This window comes from Bemisia tabaci, chromosome 2, assembly GCF_918797505.1.
Source record: "Bemisia tabaci chromosome 2, PGI_BMITA_v3".
In the NCBI taxonomy this organism is placed as follows: domain Eukaryota; kingdom Metazoa; phylum Arthropoda; class Insecta; order Hemiptera; family Aleyrodidae; genus Bemisia; species Bemisia tabaci.
Window position 1 is genome coordinate 25,460,073 of NC_092794.1, and position 22,241 is coordinate 25,482,313.

At 38.0% G+C, this 22,241-nt stretch overlaps 2 protein-coding genes across 4 annotated transcripts in view; one reads left to right on the forward strand and one right to left on the reverse strand.

Moving 5' to 3' along the window:
• LOC109032451 (alpha-ketoglutarate-dependent dioxygenase alkB homolog 7, mitochondrial) overlaps positions 1-22,241 on the reverse strand; it is an 85,125-nt gene that overhangs the window by 23,865 nt on the left and 39,019 nt on the right. Inside the window, exon 6 of one of the 2 annotated variants that reach the window (XR_011899276.1) lies at positions 49-330. The exons of the other annotated variant lie outside the window; for it this stretch is intronic. The gene's annotated coding sequence lies outside the window, so the exon portion shown is untranslated. Of the gene's footprint in view, positions 1-48; positions 331-22,241 lie in introns of those variants that run through there. 2 annotated transcript variants of the gene reach the window in all.
• LOC140224032 (uncharacterized) lies at positions 204-17,921 on the forward strand. Of its 2 annotated transcripts, XM_072297000.1 has the most exons (8): positions 204-343; positions 7,497-7,710; positions 9,298-9,816; positions 10,602-10,837; positions 12,964-13,147; positions 14,834-14,945; positions 16,060-16,293; positions 17,139-17,921. In XM_072297000.1, the coding sequence occupies exons 1-8, from the start codon at positions 338-340 to the stop codon at positions 17,230-17,232; spliced, it is 1,599 nt and encodes a 532-aa protein (XP_072153101.1). In that variant the 5' UTR covers positions 204-337; the 3' UTR covers positions 17,233-17,921. The 2 variants fall into 2 exon arrangements, with proteins under 2 accessions (XP_072153101.1, XP_072153100.1); XM_072296999.1 differs by lacking the exons at positions 9,298-9,816; positions 10,602-10,837; positions 12,964-13,147; ... (1 more) ...; positions 16,060-16,293; positions 17,139-17,921 and adding an exon at positions 2,839-5,505 and having other exon boundaries at positions 245-343; positions 7,497-7,637.

The following is a 22,241-nucleotide window of genomic DNA, read 5'->3' on the forward strand; positions in this document are numbered from 1 at the left end:
TTCGATGAAAGGCTAAGGAGTATAGTATGAAACCGAACAATACGTACATTAGTTTCAATAATCATAATTTATTTCGAGGCATTTAGCGAAATTTCGAGTTCCGGCGTGTTCACAAAAAGTAAAGTTCGAGGCGAGTGCATGTGCAAGTGACTGTTGAGGTTATGTTATTGTTTTTTTCCTTTGTGGAGCGATGGTCCTGGTGAGTCCCAAAGGTGAATGGTGAGATTCCGGCGCCGTCAAACACGCGTGCAAGACCTGGCAGCAAGTTGAAGCATTCCTTTCCTTTATCCGCTTTGATGTCGAACTTGAAAGCTTTGAAAAATCCAAATCCTGCACAATGAGTGTAAGTATTAATTCTGTCTCATTTCTTAACCTTCTCGTTAAATGATTCCACTGGAAAATAACTCTTCCATCACCATACCGATGAAACAATACAAGGCTAAATACTTAAATTGGCTACGCACTTTAGAAGCCATGCTCAGGCTTACGAGTATATTTTGTGCATAACAGTTTTCTGCCCCTGAAACTGCTATCCTCTGGCATGTAGGAACTTGATTCCACAGATGAATTGTACAAGTCACGTACTAAGTATGTAGAACAATTTTTCCTGTTGGATCACATTGCGATCTTCCTTTTCATGGAGCAGTCATAATCATATTGATGCAAACGCGATAGATGACGTTATCCATCCGGAGTCACTTATTACACAATCTGGTTACATACAATCTGGTTGAAGAGGAGCACTTAATAGTGCTCCTCTTCAACCAGATTTGGCACCCGTCTGTCCATCTGTGTTCCTTCTGTAACTTGAATTGGATGTGTCAAATATCTGAAACGGACCTGCCAAAGTTGAATTGTGAGAGCAGCAGCCTTATCGTTGAAATTTTGTGTTAGTCGGGTGGACATGCATGACATAGGTTAAATGATGGACCGTGATTAGTCAGCTTTGTCTTATCACTGTTTTGTCGGGTGGAACTCTTGAGAAGCTGAACGCACCTCTCGAGTTTCCGACAGTATATCGCCCATCTCACATGACGAAGGCACAGCAAAGCAGCGATAAGACATAGCCGACCAACCACACTCCACCATTTAACCTGTGTCATCCATGTCCGCCCAACTAACACAAACTTTCAACTGCAGGATGAACTAATGAAGGATAGGCCCTGATCGAAGCTTAATGAGCATCTGCTGGATCGTTTCTAATGATATCTTCTTGGCTAATTATTTGCTGACACTGAGTACAAGATATTGTTTCCTGTATTATTCACCATATATCTTAAATGGTTGCATTCAATACCACCTTTCCATACATAGTCTTTCATTTTCAAGTGCGCGTCTGAAGTTAAAGTTGTGTTGAAATTTTGATTTCTAACACTCACCCGTTTTAGCAGTTTCCCATAAGATGCCATGTATTTTGATCTTTACCAAGTAGTTTCCTAACCTCTTGTGCACTGGAAGGTATGGAAAGGTCGTATTGTTACATTCTACTATTATCTGCCGACTGATGCAGAGACTACATTATGCAATACATTATGATAATCAGTAGTTCAAACTGAAAGAAATAACATAACCTCATGTACACATTCTATGTGAGTTACTTGTGCCAATTCAAGTCATTGACAGGTTCCAGATCAATTAACGACTTATCAAACATCTAAGCTGATTACGCATTAGCCTCTTGTCAGAATTCATTGCGTTACCTGACGAATTGTATCTGAATTTCTATGTATGGAGATCCAACTCCGTTGGTCCAACAGCTTTGACTTTCAAAACTGAGGTTTATCTCTAATCCTGTCAAAGGCCTTTAATCCATTTAGCATGTAGGATCCACTATTCCTAATCCATGTAAGGAGCAAGGAAGTCACTTCCTGTCTTAGTCTAAGGAGTTTCACGAGGTCTGTGAAATGCACTATTGCGTTGGAAATACAGTCTCTTCTCTCAGTTATAAAACAAACGTACGTTTTTCATGCTGTCAAATTCCATGCTCATCACTTTTTATGATGAATCCAATTTTATGCCACATGCAATTCCTCTTCGAATGTATTGATCAGTGGCCAGGATGTATTGCTACTTTATTCAATTTTGATGAAGCAATTATTCGTGAAGGAATCTTGAATCAAATAGATTTCTCAATGTGGCCTCGGAAATTTTTTTGCATTCTGACCCCCAGTTACTCATTGTGTGATATGTAGTCAAAGTGATTGACATAATTGCTCTCATCAGGGTGAAATTCATGAAAAATTTTACCTAGGTAGTCGTTCCGTCTGCAATGCTTAACTCTTCAAAACTGTGTCTAAAATTCAAATCATTGATCAGACCTCTGTGAGTCAAACTTGAAGTCGGTGCCTCATCCAGTCGCTTTATGTTGGAATGTTTTGTTCAAACTTCCACCTCGACTTATCAAACTGAAGATAAGCACATTTTGTCATTCCAGGCAGTTTTAGAGCTGCATTGTGATATCCAGGCTGAAACGTATTATTCGTGCAAATATGCAGTAATTTTTAATTTCAAAACTCGCCATGTTCCTTGTATTAAGTACCTCAAGAGAATAATTATCTACTACACCCCAACTATTCTGTCCTGATTGCTGCCATTCTGATTGATCATTTGAACATCTAATTTATGAAGCATCATCTTGCATCTAAGTCTTGAAGTTTTATGTATCGTATCATCAGTCATCTTGCTAACTAAGTACAAGTTGTTTGTTGCGTAATTCCTGAAGATACGGATTTGTAGGTTAGCTTTTTTTATCTTGAAATTGATCGTAGCAAAAGCGGTGAGAAGGGGGTGACGGCTACGAATTTTTCTGCTTGTTACTCACAAGAGTTGTTGTTTCAGGGAAACCCTAGGAGGCGTTTCAGCCAGGAACCAATATCTAGGAAAGGGCGCTATAAAAAAAGAAAGAGAGATGACACACCATTTGATTTGGCTCTTGCGCTCCAATCGAGCGATTCTTCGAATTCTGGGGATGCGGAGATTTTCCAACCATTACATGAAAGCACTCCTATTAAGAGTGAAGGGAGGAGTGTTTACAGCGATATTGAAAGTGAATCGCTAACTAGCAATCAAGGTTATCAAGTTGGTGAGCCATCCAACATGATTCAAAGTGATACGGATGGTGAAACATCCAACATGATTCAAAGTGATACAGTTGGTGAGACATCCAACAGCAATCAATGTCCCGGGGAACCCTTAAGAAACCAAAGCAGCATCTTTGAATCCACTGTCAATTCCCTTCTAAATATAAGCTTTTTTGAAGAGGAAGAAAATGGAGGTAATCTAGAGGAACGCTGCATGGCTCTTGATGAAAGCTTTCAATCTTATACGGTCATTGATCCTTTACCTGATGACCAGGGTATTTTTCACAGTCTCCAGTCAGATAATTTTAACCCATTCAATTTTGATGATCCCGCTCAAAACCATTTTTATTCATCAGATGAAGAAGATTCTAGTGATGATATCGATCTTACTGAACTTTTACAGTACTGTCAAAATAAAGCAGAAGAAGAAGGAGAAATGGACGAGCACCTCTCAGGAATGAAAAAATTTCTTCGAGAGTGGTCCATGGAGAATTCCATCTCTCTATTATCCTTATCAAGATTACTCAAAGGCCTGAAAAAGCATCACCCTTCGTGCTTTTCTAAGTTGCCCGTTGATGGAAGAACCATAATGGGAACATGCGTAGAGAAATTAGATATTATCCCTGTTCCACCTGGACAGTACGTGCATTTAGGATTTAAAAAGCAGCTTGATTTCATTGCCTCTTTTATTTCTGAAGAGGTCACCAGTTTGGGTGCCCTTGTGAATATAGATGGAGTGAGAATATACAAACATAGTAAATTTTCCATGTATCCTATTTTGGTTACTTTCCCGACATGCCTCGAGTTAAAAAATAAGGTCTTCCCAGTAGGCCTATACTATGGCAAGGGAAAACCAGAAGACATGAGTTTGTTTTTGACTAAGTTTATCGAAGAAATCACATCCCTTATGGACATTCATTATGAGAATGAAGAAGACCGATCAAAGAAAGTGAATTTTTACATAAAAGGGAGAATCGTAAAAATAATACTGCTAGGATTTGACTGCGACACTCCAGCAAGAAGTGAAATCCTGGAGACAGTGGGGCATGGAGGGTTCTACTCTTGCTTTCGATGCACAACCAGGGGAGAAAGTATTTCAACAAAAGGCACAATTGTACGTAGAAAGAGAAGACCAGCAACAGGAGTCAAACGAGCCAAAGGAAGTAAGCGAATTTTTCCAGAACTGAACGCTCCTTTAAGAGATGATTTCAACTTTCGAAATAAGCTCTATGCACGTCATCAACCCCGAAAATTATCTCCCTTGGTACAGCTTCCGGGCCTTCATTTTCCAAGGTCATTCGTCCTTGAACCGATGCATCTAATTTTTTTGGGCGTAACTAAAGCAATTCTTTCATTGCTATTTTTAGGTGGTCCCTATCTACTAAAACCTTCTCTGCGGCAAAGGGTACAAAATAAACTGAACGACTGCGTGCCGTACATCCCAACCGATTTTCCACGCAAACCTACCGAAATAAGAAGCGTTGGCACTAGTAAAGCCACCGAGGCCCGGTTTTATCTTCTCTATTTAGGACCTGTAATACTGAAAAATGCAATGGATCGAGAAAGATACATTCACTTCTTGAAACTAACAGTGGCAATGAGAATCTATCATCATGCAGGTTTTTGCGCAAATAATGAAGCAAGAACTCTTGCAAAAGTTTTAGTACAGGAATTTGTTCGATCAGTTCCAGAATTGTACGGAAAAATCAACATGTCACACAACATGCACTCGTTGTATCACTTTCCAGATGACATCGAATGGTTCCGAGAGAGCATTCCGGAATTCACTGCAAATGACATCTCATCGTTTCCGCCGGAAAACTTTAATCAAGTATTCCGTCGTTACACGCGAGGATATGCTAAAGCATTACAGCAGAATGTCCGAAGGTTAGGAGAATTGTTTCAGTCTGATTTTTGGAGGGAAAAATACAAGAAAGATTCCAATAGCTCATCAAAAGAGATCCAATTCAAGTTGAATCATCAAGATGGGCCTTGCCTGCCTACTCTCAAAGGGAGACAGTTTAAACAAGCAATTTTTCCTCGTTTCACGCTTACTCTACAACAGGCTGACTGCACCTGCGGAACAAAAGCTGGAGATGTCATCATTGTCCGCAATTTTGTTGAAGACAAAGACAGTGGTGAGAAATTCATTGTAGGCCAGAAATATGGGCTGAAGGGTGAATTTTTCGGTGACCCTTTGATAAGCAGTAAAAAGCTTGGAATATTTAAGGTCACCAAGCTTTCGAGTATTTTTGAAAGATGGCCTGCTACTTCCATCACCACAAAATTCGTCCGATTACCGTACGTCAAGAATGAAACAATCCCTATAGTGCACAGACAAGAGGAATTCATTGTGCTCCCTCTGCTTCACTCTGAAGTCGGACCGTCCACCTCTTAACTAATTTTTCTCGCCGAATTGTAACATGTGAGTAGACATTTTCTTTCCTGTGCACTTTTTTCGCTGTGCTTGATAATGCTGAAGAGATTCTGCGATGAAAGCTTGTTAAAGTTGATGGACTTTTTTTACTTATTGCCTTTTCTTACAGTGGGCCTTGCCTTTTTATTTTTTCTTTTTCTTCTTGGTTTCCTTATAAATTGATCAAGTGTACATCGACCTTTTATTTTCTTTTTTTCCTGCAGTGAGTCTGTAGTGGGACACATTTTTTTTTTTTTTCATTTGATTTTAATAGTTCATGATAGTAGAATTTGAGTCTGTAGTGGGACACATTTTTTTTTTTTTCATTTGATTGTAATAGTTCATGATAGTAGAATTTGAGTCCGTAGTGGGACCCTTTTTTTTTCATTTGATTGTAATAGTTCATGATAGTAGAATTGTCTTTTTTCCTAATTCTATTTACTTTTCTTTATTATCTTTTTTTTGGGTGGGGGAGGGGAGGGTGTAGCTTGAGAATGTTAGACTAAGACTATTAGAATTCTGTCTTTTCCTGTTGGACTGATTTATAAGTAAGCAAGTTACAGCGCCAGTGAAAATAACTATCTCACTTTCTTGCGAGGTCATTTGGAAGCGTTGCGATACCAAGATAATTAGCTTTGACTCTTCAGTCCGAAGTGTTTGATTGGTTTCAAAATTGATATTTTATCCGTTATTTTGAACTTTTCACCCCAGATTCATTTATTTCCTAGCCATAAATCGCTTTGGTCTTTGGTTTTGGTCTCAGTGATTCTTTGAGAGATCCTTACTTTTGTTTCTACACTAGCAGTAGTTATTTAGGCTGTTGCAGTATGCGCAAGATGAATACAAATATTTCCAAATTAAAAATGGTTAATCCTGAAAGTTGTATATTCATTGCTTTTTGATAGGCCGTATTGAAGAAGGTTTTGTTCCAATATGCTCTTTTTACGGTTGCAAATCCTTGACTTATGAGGAATCAAGAATATGTACCTTAAATGTCTGCAGGCGAGATTGAACATTCCCGGCGATTATGTTATCAAATCCAAAAATGTGAGCACCAGTTGGCCAAAATTTCAGTAAGTCCCTTGGGTGCACCACATGCCAGAACCTGCTGAGGTGTCAAGAGCACATGAGCATCAAAATACCAATTAACCGATGCGCCTATTTCTTTTTTGAAAACAGTACTCAAGGAAACCTGATTTGGTAGAAAAAACTTTCAGAGTATGATTATGCCGGCAAACTCTCATGAATAGTCCCTGATAACTTTGAATTCTTGTCGCTTGAGCCTGCATCAACCGTGTCAATTGCAATTGCAAAATACTGACTCTCTTAAATAACCCATTAACAGTTGGACCTTTTACCAGGCTCACTTATAAGGTGCAATTTGAACTTAATTTGAATAATCTCTGTACGAAGAGAGCAATGCTTACCCTCATCGTTTCGCTTGATAGTTGCTAGAATTACTAATATCACTAAACAATTTCCTCTTCAATAATTTCCCTGATGCTTGGCACACTGGTGCGATTGCTTCTTTTTCAATGCTACTGATTAGTTGAGTGTGATTGCACTTGTTTTTTCACCAAAAAAAAACTACTTACTTTAAAGGAAGCAGGCAAAGAGTAAAAGAATGTATATAAGATTTTCTATAATTATTGTTTCCTTGCGCATTCCTGTAACATCTGCAGTGGTAAGTTCTAGTTGCCAAACTTCAAATTCATCCGATCTATTTAAAGAAAATATCCAGCTGTGCAGCTCAAGAATTGATTTTATGATGTAATAATGGTTGAACTTAATAAAAACACATAAGTAGCTGCTGAGATTGAGTTTAAAATAAATTGTGATGACTTTTAAACGACTGCTTTTGGGAGCATAATGTTATTATTATGTGTTTCTTTTTTCTTAGTCATAAAATATGCTCTCAATTTTATATTTCAGTTAATGCTAATAAAATTTTGGCATCAGGAATAATCTATTGAATTCTTCATGCTTTTTATTTTTTTCAGGAAATATCGTGGGCATTGGTCAAAATATGCGAAACGGACGAGTACGATGCTATTCCCAAAAGTTGGCTCGAACCCAACGCCAAAAAATGCATATACCCCGATCCAGATTGCCACTCTAAAAAAGAGCTCGAAAGTCTTGCTAAAGGGGGGGCAAGACCGATGGATCTAAAAGGGTGGCTGCACTATAATGTTGAAGTCATCGTACCCAGCTACTGTAAGTGTCCTTAAATATTGTACAATTTTACTTCATGACCATATCTTAAGGTGATTCGATGGACGCCATATTTTGTGTCAGAACGGCTTGCGATATATCGCATCAATTGGTTCCATTATTTCAGCTACTCGTCATTTTCCTCCAATTTTGAGATCGCAATTCCGTTGTCAGGAGACTAAAGCAGTCACTTACCAATTTTAACAAAAAAATTCAACGCAATAAAGGCGTGGTTTTTTTAGAGAGAAAACATCGCATTCGATACTGAAATCGAAACTGCACTCGAATGCGATGTTTTCTCTGTGAAAAAACCACGCCTTTATTGCGTTGAATTTCTTTGTTAAAATTGGTAAGTGACTGCTTTAGTCTCCTGACAACAGAATTGCGATCTCAAAATTGGAGAAAAATGACGAGTAGCTGAAAAAATGGAACCAATTGATGCGATACATCGCATGCCGTTCTGACACAAAGTATGGTGTCCATCGAATCACCTTAAAAGTGGAAACCAGTGCAAGCTAGAGGTCACTTAATTGTTAAGGGAATCTTGCAATATGCCCGATATTTGCCTACAGGGAAATATTTTGGGAGAGCAAGTAGGAGAACTGAATCTTTGCCATATTGGAGAACCAGCTTCCCTGTGTTACCTAGGCTCCTAATCGCATGCCTCTTGAGCTGGTATACATTTCAAGTTTTATTTTCAGGGAATGAAGTATTTTTGTCATTAGCGCCCCACTTGTGATTTGAAGCAACTGTCTCAGATGAGGTGATATTCAGCGATGATAATTTGTTTTTTGTAACAGATAATGTTTTCTTTTTTTCTTGTACCATAGTTGAAAATTGTTCCATTTCTGTCATCCAATTTGGTCGATATAGATAAAAGATTTTTTCCTTGTATTAATGGAAACGGGGTATATAATTTGCTTTGATTAAATTTCCTTCCTTAAATTCATAAATCTGTAGAAATCTCATCAATCACTACGTACAAGTAAAAGCAACAGTATGACTTCTTGCCCGTTTTCCTTCTCAATAATTACGCATTCAATTTGCCTCAGTTCCTCTTCTTTTTCTCCATTTCCTTTAGAGGATATGCCCTACAATTCTTCGGTGAAAGGGGGTACTTATGAGGCTTGGGATTGCAAGTAAGATTGTCCAGTTTCATACACCTTTTAAAAAATACTGTGTTATTATACTGCAATCTTATTTTCAAAGGAATACTCGTAGGTACAAGGTCAAATTCAGAGGTTTTCTTTGGTTCTTCTTCCTCTTTTTTCCCTGGAATAAACTCCAAGTCCAGCTGTTTGACAAGTCTGTGATCGTGAAGAAGGATGTTGCCTAATGTTAGGAGCATTGCAAGGCTAGCATGCCCTATTTACGGAAGGAGTCCCCCATTTCTCCAGTGATCGTGCTGAACTTTAGCGTAGTCGCGTGTGGAGCACTTGACCTGCAGTGCAGGGGGTCTGGCCCTTGCCAAAAAGCGAAAGCGAGTCATTTTATATTCTTCCTAATACGTCCTTCCCAAGCTTTGTTTTACCCTCAATTTTTTGTCACAATTTAATGATTTTTTTCTTCTTTTTTTTTTTTCAATTATAGCCGACTTTAAGAAGGCTGTCGAAGACATGATAAGAAAGACGAAGGACAAGAAACTTGCTGATGAAAGCGCCAGCGAAAGATTGTCCAAAAAAAGAAAAAGGAAAACTCCGCTCCCATTTGAAGAAATTTCCACCAAGATGACCACGCCGATCAAAGAGTCCGAACAAAAGCCGACCAAAACAAACACAATTGGAGCCACTTCCCAGTCGAGAAGTGATATTAAAAGTTCTTCTTCCACAGGTGGGCACAATAACTCCACAAATTCAAATGTTTCTAAGCTGTCGGAGCAACCAAAAAGCAAACCTAAGCAAACAAGAGATACAGCAGGACCAAGCAAACAGGAAGAACCTGTTATTAAGAAACCAAAAGAAACATTGGGCCAGCAAGTGTCTAACAAGCCAAAGCCAACTACGGACAAAGAGGAAGTGCGTTTAATCAAGATCCCGAAAGGTGTATTGCCCAATCTAACGGGAGCCAAAGAAGATGAATCCGCTATCACCCTCCTGAAGCAACTTTCACGTAAGTTCCACACTTAAACCTTTGTTGCATGAGCTACTCGTTGATTTTGGAGGGAAAATCCGCATTGTACAGTATTTTTTCGACATTAGGGTCGGTTAGAATCGATTTTTATGGGTTTTTTAAAGTGAAGAGATCAGACTTAAAATGTTCCTTAAAACTCATTTCTTGCTTCGATTCAATTTTTTTCTCCAGCACAGAAATAAAGCTGAAAACCATTTGTTGCTTTCATGCAACGCTATGCAATAAAGGGTTAAGCCGCAGGGTTGCCACAGACAGAAAATACTGGGAAAACCTGGGAATGCCAGGGAAAAACTGTCAAGTCCTCTTCATTTGCTTTCCAGAATGGACTAGATGTTTCAAACAACAGAATTTATGTGTAATCTATTTCAAATTATGTCTTTTTAACCATCTGGTATATCTTCAATTATTGTTAAAGAATTTCCCAAATTGTGACAGGGAAGTGTGGAGGAATTCATCTTCTAAATTTTGTGGCAACCCTGTCGTCAGGGAAAAATTCCATGCTTAGCGCGGCCTTTATACATTTATTTTTCCTCCATGATGGTTTGTAGGGTTCTGGCGTTGTGCATAGCAAGGAAATTTTGATTTTCCAGAAACATTTTGTGTGCAGATAACACTGATGTCATTATTCACAAATGCTCCTACATGTCCTGCCTTTGTACACTATTTGAATTTGTTTTGCAGACTCATATAGTTTAATTTTTTCTCAACGTCTGGTTACTTTGTTGTGATTGTCCTGTTTTAAAACTGCTGTCGCTTGATTTCAGGAACTGTGGCTGCAAATGAAAAAAAAGCAGAGAAGAGACATGGGGAGCTAATGAATAAACTCTCGCAAATGGAAGTTGGAAAAGCAACAACAACCAGCAATGGTGTCCCTGCAAAGCGTGTTATAGAGCAGAGTCATGTCTGCCCAGAAATTCTGGAAGAACTTCCTCTGTCAAGATCAAAACAAATTAGAAAAGTCAATGAGACTTTACAATCCGCAGAGGAAAGAGACAAATATGTAAGTTCGATCATTCATTTTCCAATCTTAATATATTTACTATGCTTATGTGCTGGTACCATGAAAGTGCATTTGTATCATTGTCGAGACGAATTTTATCTGGGTGAGGTCCAAAAAGTTGGGGGAAGCTCTTGTAATTCGCCGAAAAAGTAAAGAAAAAAATAAGACTCATTTCATGGTGGAACACAAAGTTTTTATTATTTTAATTTTTGTTCTGTTTAACCCGAATGTCAGTAGTGTGACCTCTGTTTGACATGTCTGTCTTTATCATTCCGGTTAAGAATTTACTCACGAATGAAGACATGCATTATACGCAATTCTGGGACGTTCACCATATGATGTTACTTGCTTGCATATAATTTACACACACATTTTTTTTCACAGAATTTTAGAATTGGTATTGATGAAAGAGGATGTTTTTACTGAGTTTGTTCTGTAATTTTTAATTCCTGCTTTTTGAAAAGTAGAGAGGGGATTCAGTTAACAGGAATTTTCTCTGATTATTACGAAAAATATTAACCTATGAAAAAAAATTTGGAAGTTGCATCTTTCAAGCTCCCGTTAAAACGCATTTTGTACGGAGAGCCAAGATGACATCCCAGGAGATCCCCCGAGCAGCAAGCACACTTTCAACCGCGTGTACGCTCTGGCGCGATTCATGGTCCACGCATTGACAACGGAAAGCAATCTAACAGATATTAATCTTATAATTTTTATGAAAACCATCGTCAGGTACACAATTCTAAGGACAAGAAAGTCCGTATATTAATGAAAATTGAAAGATTTTGATTCGTGTGTCTACTTCATCAATGTACAGACCATGGAGCCCTGTAGAAGGATTACATAGTGAAAAGTGCTGCTGTTGCTTGGGGGAGGTCTCCTTGGACGCCATTTTGGCTTTCTCGACAATTTGCCATTCTATGAGAAGGTCTAAGTACACAACTTCGAAACTTTTTTTAATGGGTTAATATTGCTCCCTAAAATGAAGGATAGAAAATTAAAATGACTTAGGACTCTCTACTTTCCAAAAATGCAAGAATTCAAAATCACTGAACAAGCTCATTGGTCAGAGAACTTTTTCCCAAATTTGTCGAAATAGTGACGGTTTATTTATGCCGAAAAGTGGCGCTTCAGTCATGTAAGAAGTTAATTTCTGTAATTTTGATAGAAACGCAAATTAACTCTTCAGTTGTACTCATCCAAATTATCACCATTGTATCGGAGTGTTTTATATGTTGTCCATTCACTAATTGAAGTTGCTCTTTATATTGAAATTTACAGAAAATCGAAATCAATTGAAATTTGTTTTGCATTCCCAATGGACCTTTAGACAAGGTACGAATTTCAGCATTCTGACACATGTTTCTTCACCGAAATTTCACGTGAAACACGATGCATACAACGAAAATTACCGGAATCAACTCCTTCCGAAGATATTTAATGATTCTTGGTGCGTGAATTGAAGCCACCCGCTCATGAAAACTCAATGCTCTACGTGATTCACATCGCGCGCTAAGCGTTATCATGAACGTCTCTGCGATAAAAAAATCTGGCAACATCAATCTTGACACTTTGGCTCAGCTATAGCAAATTACTTATAGTTTGAAAAACACATGGTGGGAAATGAACATTGCTCGATTGAGAAGCTTGCTGAAACTGTTGTAGTGGGCGATTTGACTCACGTAGAGCTTTGAGTTTCTTGTGAGCGGGCAGTTCAAATTCCTCGTAACCAATGTAAAAAAAAAATGTTAATATCTCTGTTAGGAGTTGGTTTCAGTAATTTTCGTTGCGCGAATCGTGTTCTACGTGAAATTCTGGTTAAGACTCGTGTATCAGATTGCTTAAATTCGTACCTTTGGTCCATTGCCGTCCTTCCTTGTAGATGGCACTCATTTTGCTCATCGATTAAAGTTGGCATTCATTTGACCAAATTATGTAAAATTGTTGCAATTTCATGGCAAAAAAAGAAATATTCCAATTTTGTTTCATAGGATTATAAAATCATTTCAATATCTTTGTTGCACTCTGCTGCTTGGGGAGCAGATGCTCTGGAAATCTAGGAAATCTGTAAGCTTTAATTTCCAATGCCAAATTATGAGAAACATGTGTGATTTTTCCCCCTGCAGATCGCCACTCTCATTAAGCTCCGTTTGAAAAAAGCCCTTATGTACCCAAATCACACCGGGCGGGCGGTGCTGGGGCAACTCATAGACAAAGCAAAGGCATCCATCTTCTCGTGGGATGGCAAGAAGCGGCATGGGACGCAGAAAATCCCTTTCAAGAATTTAAACTTTTACACAATCATTCTAGGTAAGTAATAATTCGTTTGACCTCTGAAAATAGAAAGACAAATTACCATTGGCAAGCCAATGAATAGAAAAATTAGCCGATCTACCACTGCACTCTGAACATCCTAACAGGGTTTCTAGCGATCCGGAAAACCTGAAGAGTCAGGAAATTTATGTCACCTGGTTAAATCAGGGACTTAGAAGATGAAGAAATTACTTGATCCCTGCCAGTGAATCACTCAGGTGGGTTGGTAGGAACTTTGCACTGAGCTTATTGCTCAGGGAGTCATTAAGAAGTAGACACTGATCTGTAATTGGCTGTTGTTATCTTCTGGGATATTAGCTTTTTCAACCGAAGAAAATGAGGAGAAACCCTCAGTTTGTCATGCGTAAAATCTCAATTGACAGACCTTATCAAATTATTCTGTTGTAAATGTAAGGAAAGAAGTGTTCGGTATCATCATGTAGCAAACCATTTTTGAGCTGAGACCCGAATTTTCCTGTCTTATTTAAATTATTTCATTTCAGTGTGCATTAGTAGTTACTTCAAATTTGGAAAAAACCCATGGCAAACCCAGAATGTAGGTATTATCTTCTTTTAAAAGAAGGTACAGGTAGAGCCAATCAATTTTATTCAGTAGGGTATACAGAGACTGTTCACATGTTCCTCATAAACCGAGGGTACCTGAAAAAATCAACACAATAGAGAATTTTCAGGTGTCTGAAATTTGATGAATTTCAAGTTTAAGTGGAAACTACTGAGTGAACTGAACACGAGGATACCCTTGGTTTATGAATTGAACAATTATTGGAGGAGATATGACAAAATGATCGAATCCGCTAAAATACATGTGTTCAAATGGGAAATGCTGCCAGATAGAGTACCTGTATAGGGAGAGTACCGACAGATCGGTTCATGGAGGGCTTAGGGCCAACTTCTAACGCACAAAATTTCACTGCCAGTCTGCAGATTCCAATTCTAACCAAGATGGCCAAGAATGTACAGAAATGAGCATTCTTCCGCAAAATTGAGTAAATTAATGCTAAAACTGAGTCAAAAACGTGCTTAATAAAGGATGGTTCGTATCAATAGTATCAGTAAATCGCTCTGGATAATTAAAATTCATAGGTTGGCTGCCCTTTTGGGCCCTAACTTTATTCGCGGAGGCATCGGTGAAGGCCTGATGGACTTTCGGAGTTTCAGATCTGTCGGTACTCTCCCTATACAGGTACTCTACCGCCAGATGACGTCATTAGGCGGCGCATTTGCTCACTTGTAAATCTATTTTTATACTATTTCCCACATCAGAAAAAAAATTATAAAAAATACTGAGAGATCAGCCCTTTAAGCACTTTCAGATGAAGCAATAAAAAATTTGCATGCAAACTCTCCATTTCTTTCAAACTTAAATATTGGGTGTGGATCTCATTTTCAAGGGTGGACCATGTAGGAGGTTTTTGTCGAGGAAGTTAGAGAGGAATCAGATCTTTGGCGGGCAAACATGGATTAGTCAGCAATTTTTCCCCCAGAATTAGTGAGAATCCTGGCATATGTATTTAACGGGAGATGAAGATTCATTTGATCATAATCATTAATCTGGGTCTGACTTTTCTCTCCTCTTGCATATTTACTTTCCTAATTTTCTGCTGTGACTTTGAGGTGACGATGTCGTATTGAAACGAATGAAGTTTTCTTTCTTTATTTCAGAAGTGGTCAAATTCCATCATTGGCCCCTGGAAATCGACGAGGGAAGTCTCAAATATTCGCTCGGGCAGTGGTTCTCCCAAACCGCATTAAGTTTTGCTCAGTCCGGGTCACAGTAAGTTTTTCTTTTCCTTGTTTCTTCACTGTTGATCTGCATTCTTGCAATTATCTCTTCCTCAGCCCCCTATGCCTTTTCAACTGTTTTCTTTCGATTCAATCTACTACTGTACAAGAGGAATATTTCTCCTCTTTTCGATTGGTAGTATTATTTTAATCTTTCCGGGTCAAAATTGTTGACATTTCTATGCAAAGTTATATGATTTAAATGCAGTGTTGTAAGAGGATAGATAACTGCAGAGTAAACAAATTAAAATCGCTAGAGAACTTAACAAATTGGTAAATCTTGGAGACTTATTCTTCTCACCTCCAAATAAAAGGCGGACTACTATTTGATACATATGCTCTGAAAATTCATAAATTTGGGAGGTAAGTGTCCCCAAATTTTAAGAAAAATGGGTCACTAAACTATAAACGAATTTCGACTTGCGAATACATTTCTCTGAACGTAAATGACGCGTAGAACACGATGCGCACATTGAAAACGCGGTAAAGTAACTCAATAACCGAGAAATACGCAGTTCAAATCGCGCAACTTATCCGCAAATTTAAAACGCCCCGGTTTCGCGCCGAACCGAATGATGTCATCCGACACTAATCAGAAGCGAGCACGGGTTTCTACGACTTCCGTCAAATGTCTATCTACTCCTTGCATGTGAGAACAAAACTAAAGCCGAACTTATATCTTTAGAATTCAAGAATCAAATCTCATTTGTGTTACCTTTAGTGGACAAGCGGTTAATAATTTCACAAATAAAGACGTTTTATTTTAACACACGTCAGTGGAAAATGAGAGAAGATTGCGATTTGACTACCGCAGTACATCACCAGCATCAGTTTCCCGCCATTCGGGTGCGTTTGAAATATGTCTTGCAGTTTTCAGAGTTTTCAAAAGCAGTTTTCTCCGCGATTTCGGCTCCATAAAAATGCGGAAAAATCACCACATTATCTACTCACCTGGTACTATCAGAATATTAAATAAAATAAACAAGGTTTAATGACCCATTGCATTGAACTGTAAGTTTTGTCCAGACGTATACTATCAAAAACCCTTAAAGGAGTGGCCTTGTGAATTTGTTTTTGTCGGTTCCTCACTTTTTGTAATTTTGCAGGAAGAACGATTCCAAAGTTGTCATCATAGAATCAGATGAAGACAATGAGACAGTTGATGATAATGAAGAAAACAATGAAGAAAACAATGACGAGGAAAAGAACAATGAAGAAAACAATGAAGAGAATGATACTAATAAAGAAAACAATGAAGAGAATGATACTACTGAAAATACTTTGGAAAACACTGAGGAGAGAAGTGAAAATCAAAGGAAGAATGAGGAGGACATCTCCAGGTGAGTCATCCTGGTTAGTCAAAGCAAGGATTTACTTTTCCTAAACTATTTTACAATTATCTTGATCAAGCTTTAACAAGGAAAGGGTTTGTGCATGCATAATTGCGGAAAATCTGGAATAAAACATTACTGCAAGAGAAAATCATTCAATTTTCAGAAAAGTCTATGAGAATGGGCACGTTTCAAATTGTGTAGAAAAAAAAGAAAGCAATTGATTCTTCAATGCGCAGTACTGAAGCTGTTATACCACCCCTTATTTATCCAGCTATTTTGGACATGTTTAACTTTGCCATCCATAGAAGTTTTACACCCGCCTAAGGGCATTCTTTTGTTCAACAGAAGTTTTTAATATCTATTTTTGACTATTTCCCATACTATCAAAACTCCTTTCCCGGATATTCAGGAAAACCCTCCTGGCAATAAGCAACAAAACAGTGGTAATTTTTTATTTCTATTTTTTATTTTTTGTGTTTTTTTTTTTTTTTGCAAATTCCTTTGCATACAGGTAAAATTAATCGAAATGAACAATTGGATTGCATTTTGCAAAAAGGAACCACTAGCATTGCAATGTTGCTAAGATTGTGCAACTTCTTTTGTCTCGGAAGAAAAACCCGATTATCCATTAACAGTTTCTATTTTACTCGCTAAAAACTGTAAATTTAAGAAAAAAATTACCATCTAAATTTCATAATTTTTCACGATTTCCGCAATTTTATTGCAAAGGATGAAGTTGCACAATCTTAGCATCATTGCAATGCTAGTGGTTCCTTTTTGCAAAATGCAATCCAATTGAAGTATTTAATTTGCGAAAATGTGATAATCAAAATACTGTGGTGTCTTTTCAGAGATGTGCCCCCTGTCCTGTCAACACAGGAAGAAGAAGAAGACGAAGGGTCTAGTAGCAGCGATGAAAGTGAAGAAGGGCTAGTGAGTGACTAGGGTGTAGGGTATGTGGAGTTATATGTGGAGTTGTCCACCTTTATTTACTTACTGTACTTTTACTATAAATTGTTTATGAATTCATGAGTTGTGTGGAGTTGTCCACCTTTATTTACTTACTGTACTTTTACTGTTTATGAATTCATGAGTTGTGTGGAGTTGTCCACCTTTATTTACTTACTGTACTTTTACTGTTTATGAATTCATGAGTTGTGTGGAGTTGTCCACCTTTATTTACTTACTGTACTTTTACTATAAATTGTTTATGAATTCATTAGTGGGTCAGTTGGGCCCGCAGAATATATAGTTTATATAACCATTATATAAATATATCCTGTAGCCGTTATTTAAGTATTCATCAATTCACTACCTCAGGTAAAAATCTAGATACTTTATTATTTTAAGTAAACAAATGTTTCATCATATTATTAACATTACACAGAATCCGCAGAATATATAGTTAATATATAACCATTATATAAATATATCCTGTAGGCGTTATTTAAGTATTTATCAATTCATTACCTCCGGTAAAAATCTAGATACTTAATTCAATATGTTAAGGAAAGTATGAACTATAAACTGAATCCACAGAATAATTGGTATATAACTGATATATAAAAATATTCTGTAACTCTTATCTAATTCTTCATCAATTGATTAATTGAATTTTCTATATTACCGTTAAATAAAATGTGCTATAACTTTTATATAATTGTTTCATTAATGTATTTAATTAATACAGCAATTTAGTAATGGATTATTGTCTCTCTATTTATTCTTTTCATTTAATTTTAAGTTCTCCTATCCTTAAAAAAGTATAAACATTGGATATCCAGAGAATAAAGGGTATATAAAATTTATATGACAGCAATATTCTAACTAATCTTTATATAAAAAAAATTGTTGATTTTGGTTAAAAGTACCCATTTTTAGTAATCTGTTTATATAATAGTGTCTTATTTTTGTATATAAGTTATTAACCTAACTTTATATAACGAGATAACTAAAAATGGGTACTTTTAACCAAAAGTCACAATTTTTTTTATATAAAATTTAAATAACAATTTGTTGCTTTTTATAAATTTTATACATTCCTTATCCTCCAAATATCTAATGTTTATATTTTTTTTAAAAATTTCTTTATTTAAATCTGCTACTAGGGGATGAAAAAAGCAGTAGCCGAAGAGAAATGGGGGATCAATCGGCCGCTAACAACGACTCTGCTAATAGGGATTTTGAAATGGAAATTGACTTGTTAGACAAAACTTTGATAGATTGTAAATTGGATGATGAGGTCAGTGTGGATGAAGAGATGCTGCTCAGGGGGAGTGTGGAAAGAATGGAAATGATGCATACAGTTATGGGTAAGTGTGGGGTCTATGAATGTAAAATATTGGAATGCGAAAAAGTGATCAGATGTGAAGGGTTAGAGTGTCAGGGGGGATACCAACATATCAGGTGTATAGGAATGTCGGAGGTGGAACTTGATGTGCTGAATAAATATGAAGCGAATATAATGTGGTTTTGTAGCAAATGTTCCAACGAAACGAATATAATGATAGGGGAGCTTGTGTTAATCAATGAAGATATGAAAGCAGAGAATAAAAAACTTAGAATTGAATTGAATAACGTGCATACAGAAGTGAGCGAGTGAAAGCGAAAAGTCTTCGAACAAGCTAAAAAAAAAGAAAAAGGAGTAGATAACAGCAAAGATGAAAAAGCGAACAGGGAGAAAGAAAAAAAACGATTTGGGTAATGGCGGATGAGTTTACTAAAAAAGTGGGGGAAAAATTGCACGGTGAGGTATACAGATATGGAATGAATGTTGTGATGGAATGCAAAGAGGAGGCTAAAATGCAGGATTGGGGGAGATACTGGCTAAAGAGGAGAGGGATGGTGAAAAAGGGGGACATTATCATCTTCGCGGCAGGAAGGAGGGATGCATTTTCAAATGAGGGACAGAGTGAAGATGTTACTTCACTCACTGATGTTAAAAAATGTTACCTACTAAAGGGAAACTTAATGATCTTGGTCTGTAGAAAGGCTATGAAAATAACGACTTAATAATTCAAAAATTTTAAACGTATTTTACGCATAAATTATATTTCATTTTCAATATTCTTCAAAACTGAGCAACTTGTTAAAATGTTCAAAATTTGAATGTATCTCCAAAGCATACATTATTATCTCTACATACTTTCTAAATCAAAGTCTTCTTTTTGAATACTGTTGAAGTGACTAGTTGTTATTTCCACATGGCATGTGGAGGGATCCCCAAAGGAGTGGACAACGGGTATTTCTCTCATCGGCCAGGAGACAACTGAGTCGCAGCATCTCGGGGATGGCGACCCCCACCGGCGGGACCAGCGCGACGAATCCATTCGAGGTGGTGACACCTCAGTCGACGCCAACCAACAAAAGGCCGCGACCGGAGGAATTGCTCAATGACAAAAGTAAAAAGGTGGCACATGAGGAAGACCTTAAGGACATCTTCAAGAAACTTAGACCTACTTTGGAAGTTCTAGAACAGGAAATTCGAAGCCTACTCCAGGCCGAGAAATTAAAGCATATTAAAGCTCGAAATGGGTTGATGAGGAAAGGAAAGACTGAAGTGCATAAGGTCCTCTAAAAGGATACCCGAGGAGAAGATCAAATCATATGTTCAGGAGCAAAAAGAGCCCAGCACCAAGTGGTAGGGCGAATCGTGTTTGGGAAATATTGTCCGATTGCGTTCGGACGTATGACAATCGGCGCTCCTTTTGAATATTATATTAAAGTGCGCCTTTCGAGTTGGGTCAGAGAGGTGAAGCTTTGTTAGATGTTAGAAAACACTCATCGGCGACGGATCCATTTTTCGTTGATACTGCATACAATCAAATTGAGAATCAAAAGGACTCAAATGAAAAGCCCTCTACGAAAGCGCGTACGCATAAGGAGGAATCGCGAGGTAAAAAATCACGACCTTCCCTTCTATAAATGTCGATGAAGAGGGAAAAATTAGAAATATTTTCCCGCAAACACAACCGCTCAAAAAGTCTCTCCGATGGGACTGCCGTGTGCTTTGCAATACGCGTGATAGGACCGCTATCACAAAAGTTGGCATAGTTTTCAGTTTTTTACTTTTTGTGTTATTAGTTCTTAATTTTGACATTTGATTTCATCATTCGCTGGGTAACAATGCATTATAGTAGTATTAAAACAATAATAAGCGATTTGCATCGTAATATCGTGAATATAATCGGGTATAGTGTTTTACTTTCTGTTCCTCAACCCTTTACCTGGTCTCATGTTATCATCATTTCATCCGTTCGCTCACAGTTTAAGCTGAGTAGGATAGTTGTGCAAGGATTCTTTTTGGTATGTAGCAGTTGCTAACTTTTTTATCTCCAATTTTAATACATTTATTCCATTTGTTAGAATGTTACGCCCAGACTGCGGAGCTTCCCACCGATGAGTGATCTCGATACCCCATTGAGATGGTCTGCACTCCTCGTATTTTGAGTTTAGTCCTATCTTTCAGGAACTCAAATCAATGATTCAATTGCGTTTGATGCCAAATTTCACAGAATTAATGGCATTTTTCAAAATTTTAGTCCATATATTCTGTGTGATTTTGCAGTGCCCTCACTAAATGACGCGTAACCGAAGGATGTTACGAAACACTGCCTCGACGAATGGACGTGTTTTATCGGCTCCTGTGTTTTTGTTTACCTTTGACAGTTCTTTTGGACTCCTTTGCTCTAACTCTGCGACCTGTTCACCTGTGACCCTTCTGGAATGTTTTTCTGCCTCCTGTCTGGTTGTGGTTCGGTTTATTCTGGTTCTTTTTCAATCTCTTAAGTGCATAGGCTTGGAGTCGTTGGTGTGGTGTAGTGTGGCGTTATGCAATATTCTTGCCAAATCTATGCTGCACCACGTCAATTTTTTCGCCGCCGCGCAAGCGCAGTTGAGAGTTTGATTATCAGACATCCTAAAAACATTTAACTAAAAACGCTCCACTGGTCCACTGCATTGCGTCGCGACTCGCGTCATCGCTTCGCCAAAGCATTAATTGACTCTGTAATCAGATAAAAGCCATGAACTTGATAAAGCTTGTAGCCAGCTCACCCGCGCTCTATTCCTAGGTGATTACTCATTGCTCAAATCGCTCTACACACAACGACGCGACTGACTGACTGTCGGCATCGCGGCTCCGGCTCTTTAAAACCCCTTCAATTTGGAGTTGGACAACAATCGAAGCTCTGCCTAGTAAAAAGCTTTAGTCGGCTGCCATGGTCAAGAACACTGTTCCGCGCACTTCTGCTGCGCCGTCTAGCCGTGGACGTACCAAACCCAATCTGTCTTCTATGTCTTCATCGGTTCCCTCCCCTCCGGCTACGAGGGCAAGAATCAATAATCTCGGAAAAACTGGATCAACTAGGAATACCTCTAATAGTGAAGCTTCTAACAGCAAAACTAACTCTGAAGCAAGTTCCCAACAAGATCAGCCCCCGGACAACAGGGAGCTGGGAAAAAACGCCAAAAAAGTTGACCACCCTAATGATTTGTCCTCCTCGAGTGAAACTTTTCGAGATCTTAGGACCAAGTTCTTTAATTCTCAGAAAGAATATGAAGATATTTTAAAGAAGGCAACAGATAACGATGCTCTCTTCAAAAGAGAGACTTTAGTGTCTCTGATGGAAAATCAATTTACAGTTACAAATGATGTTTTTAAATTCTGTGAAGACCTTATCAGAAAACAAAACGAAGCTTCCGACGCTTCAGGTGAAAAACTTAGGGTGGATTTTAGGGAGTTTGCTGCTCAAATAACCACTTCAGTGAACAAACTTAACGTCAAACTTACATCCTCATTAGAAAAATTATCGCTCAGTAACAACAAGGACTCGTCCTCTAGGCCAAGTGAAGCAGATGTTATTGCGGGGAATTTTGACCCACCTATGGTCAAGCTCCCTTTGGGAAAGTCGAACACTTCCCGGCCGAAACCCAAAGCCTCTCTCATTGAAATT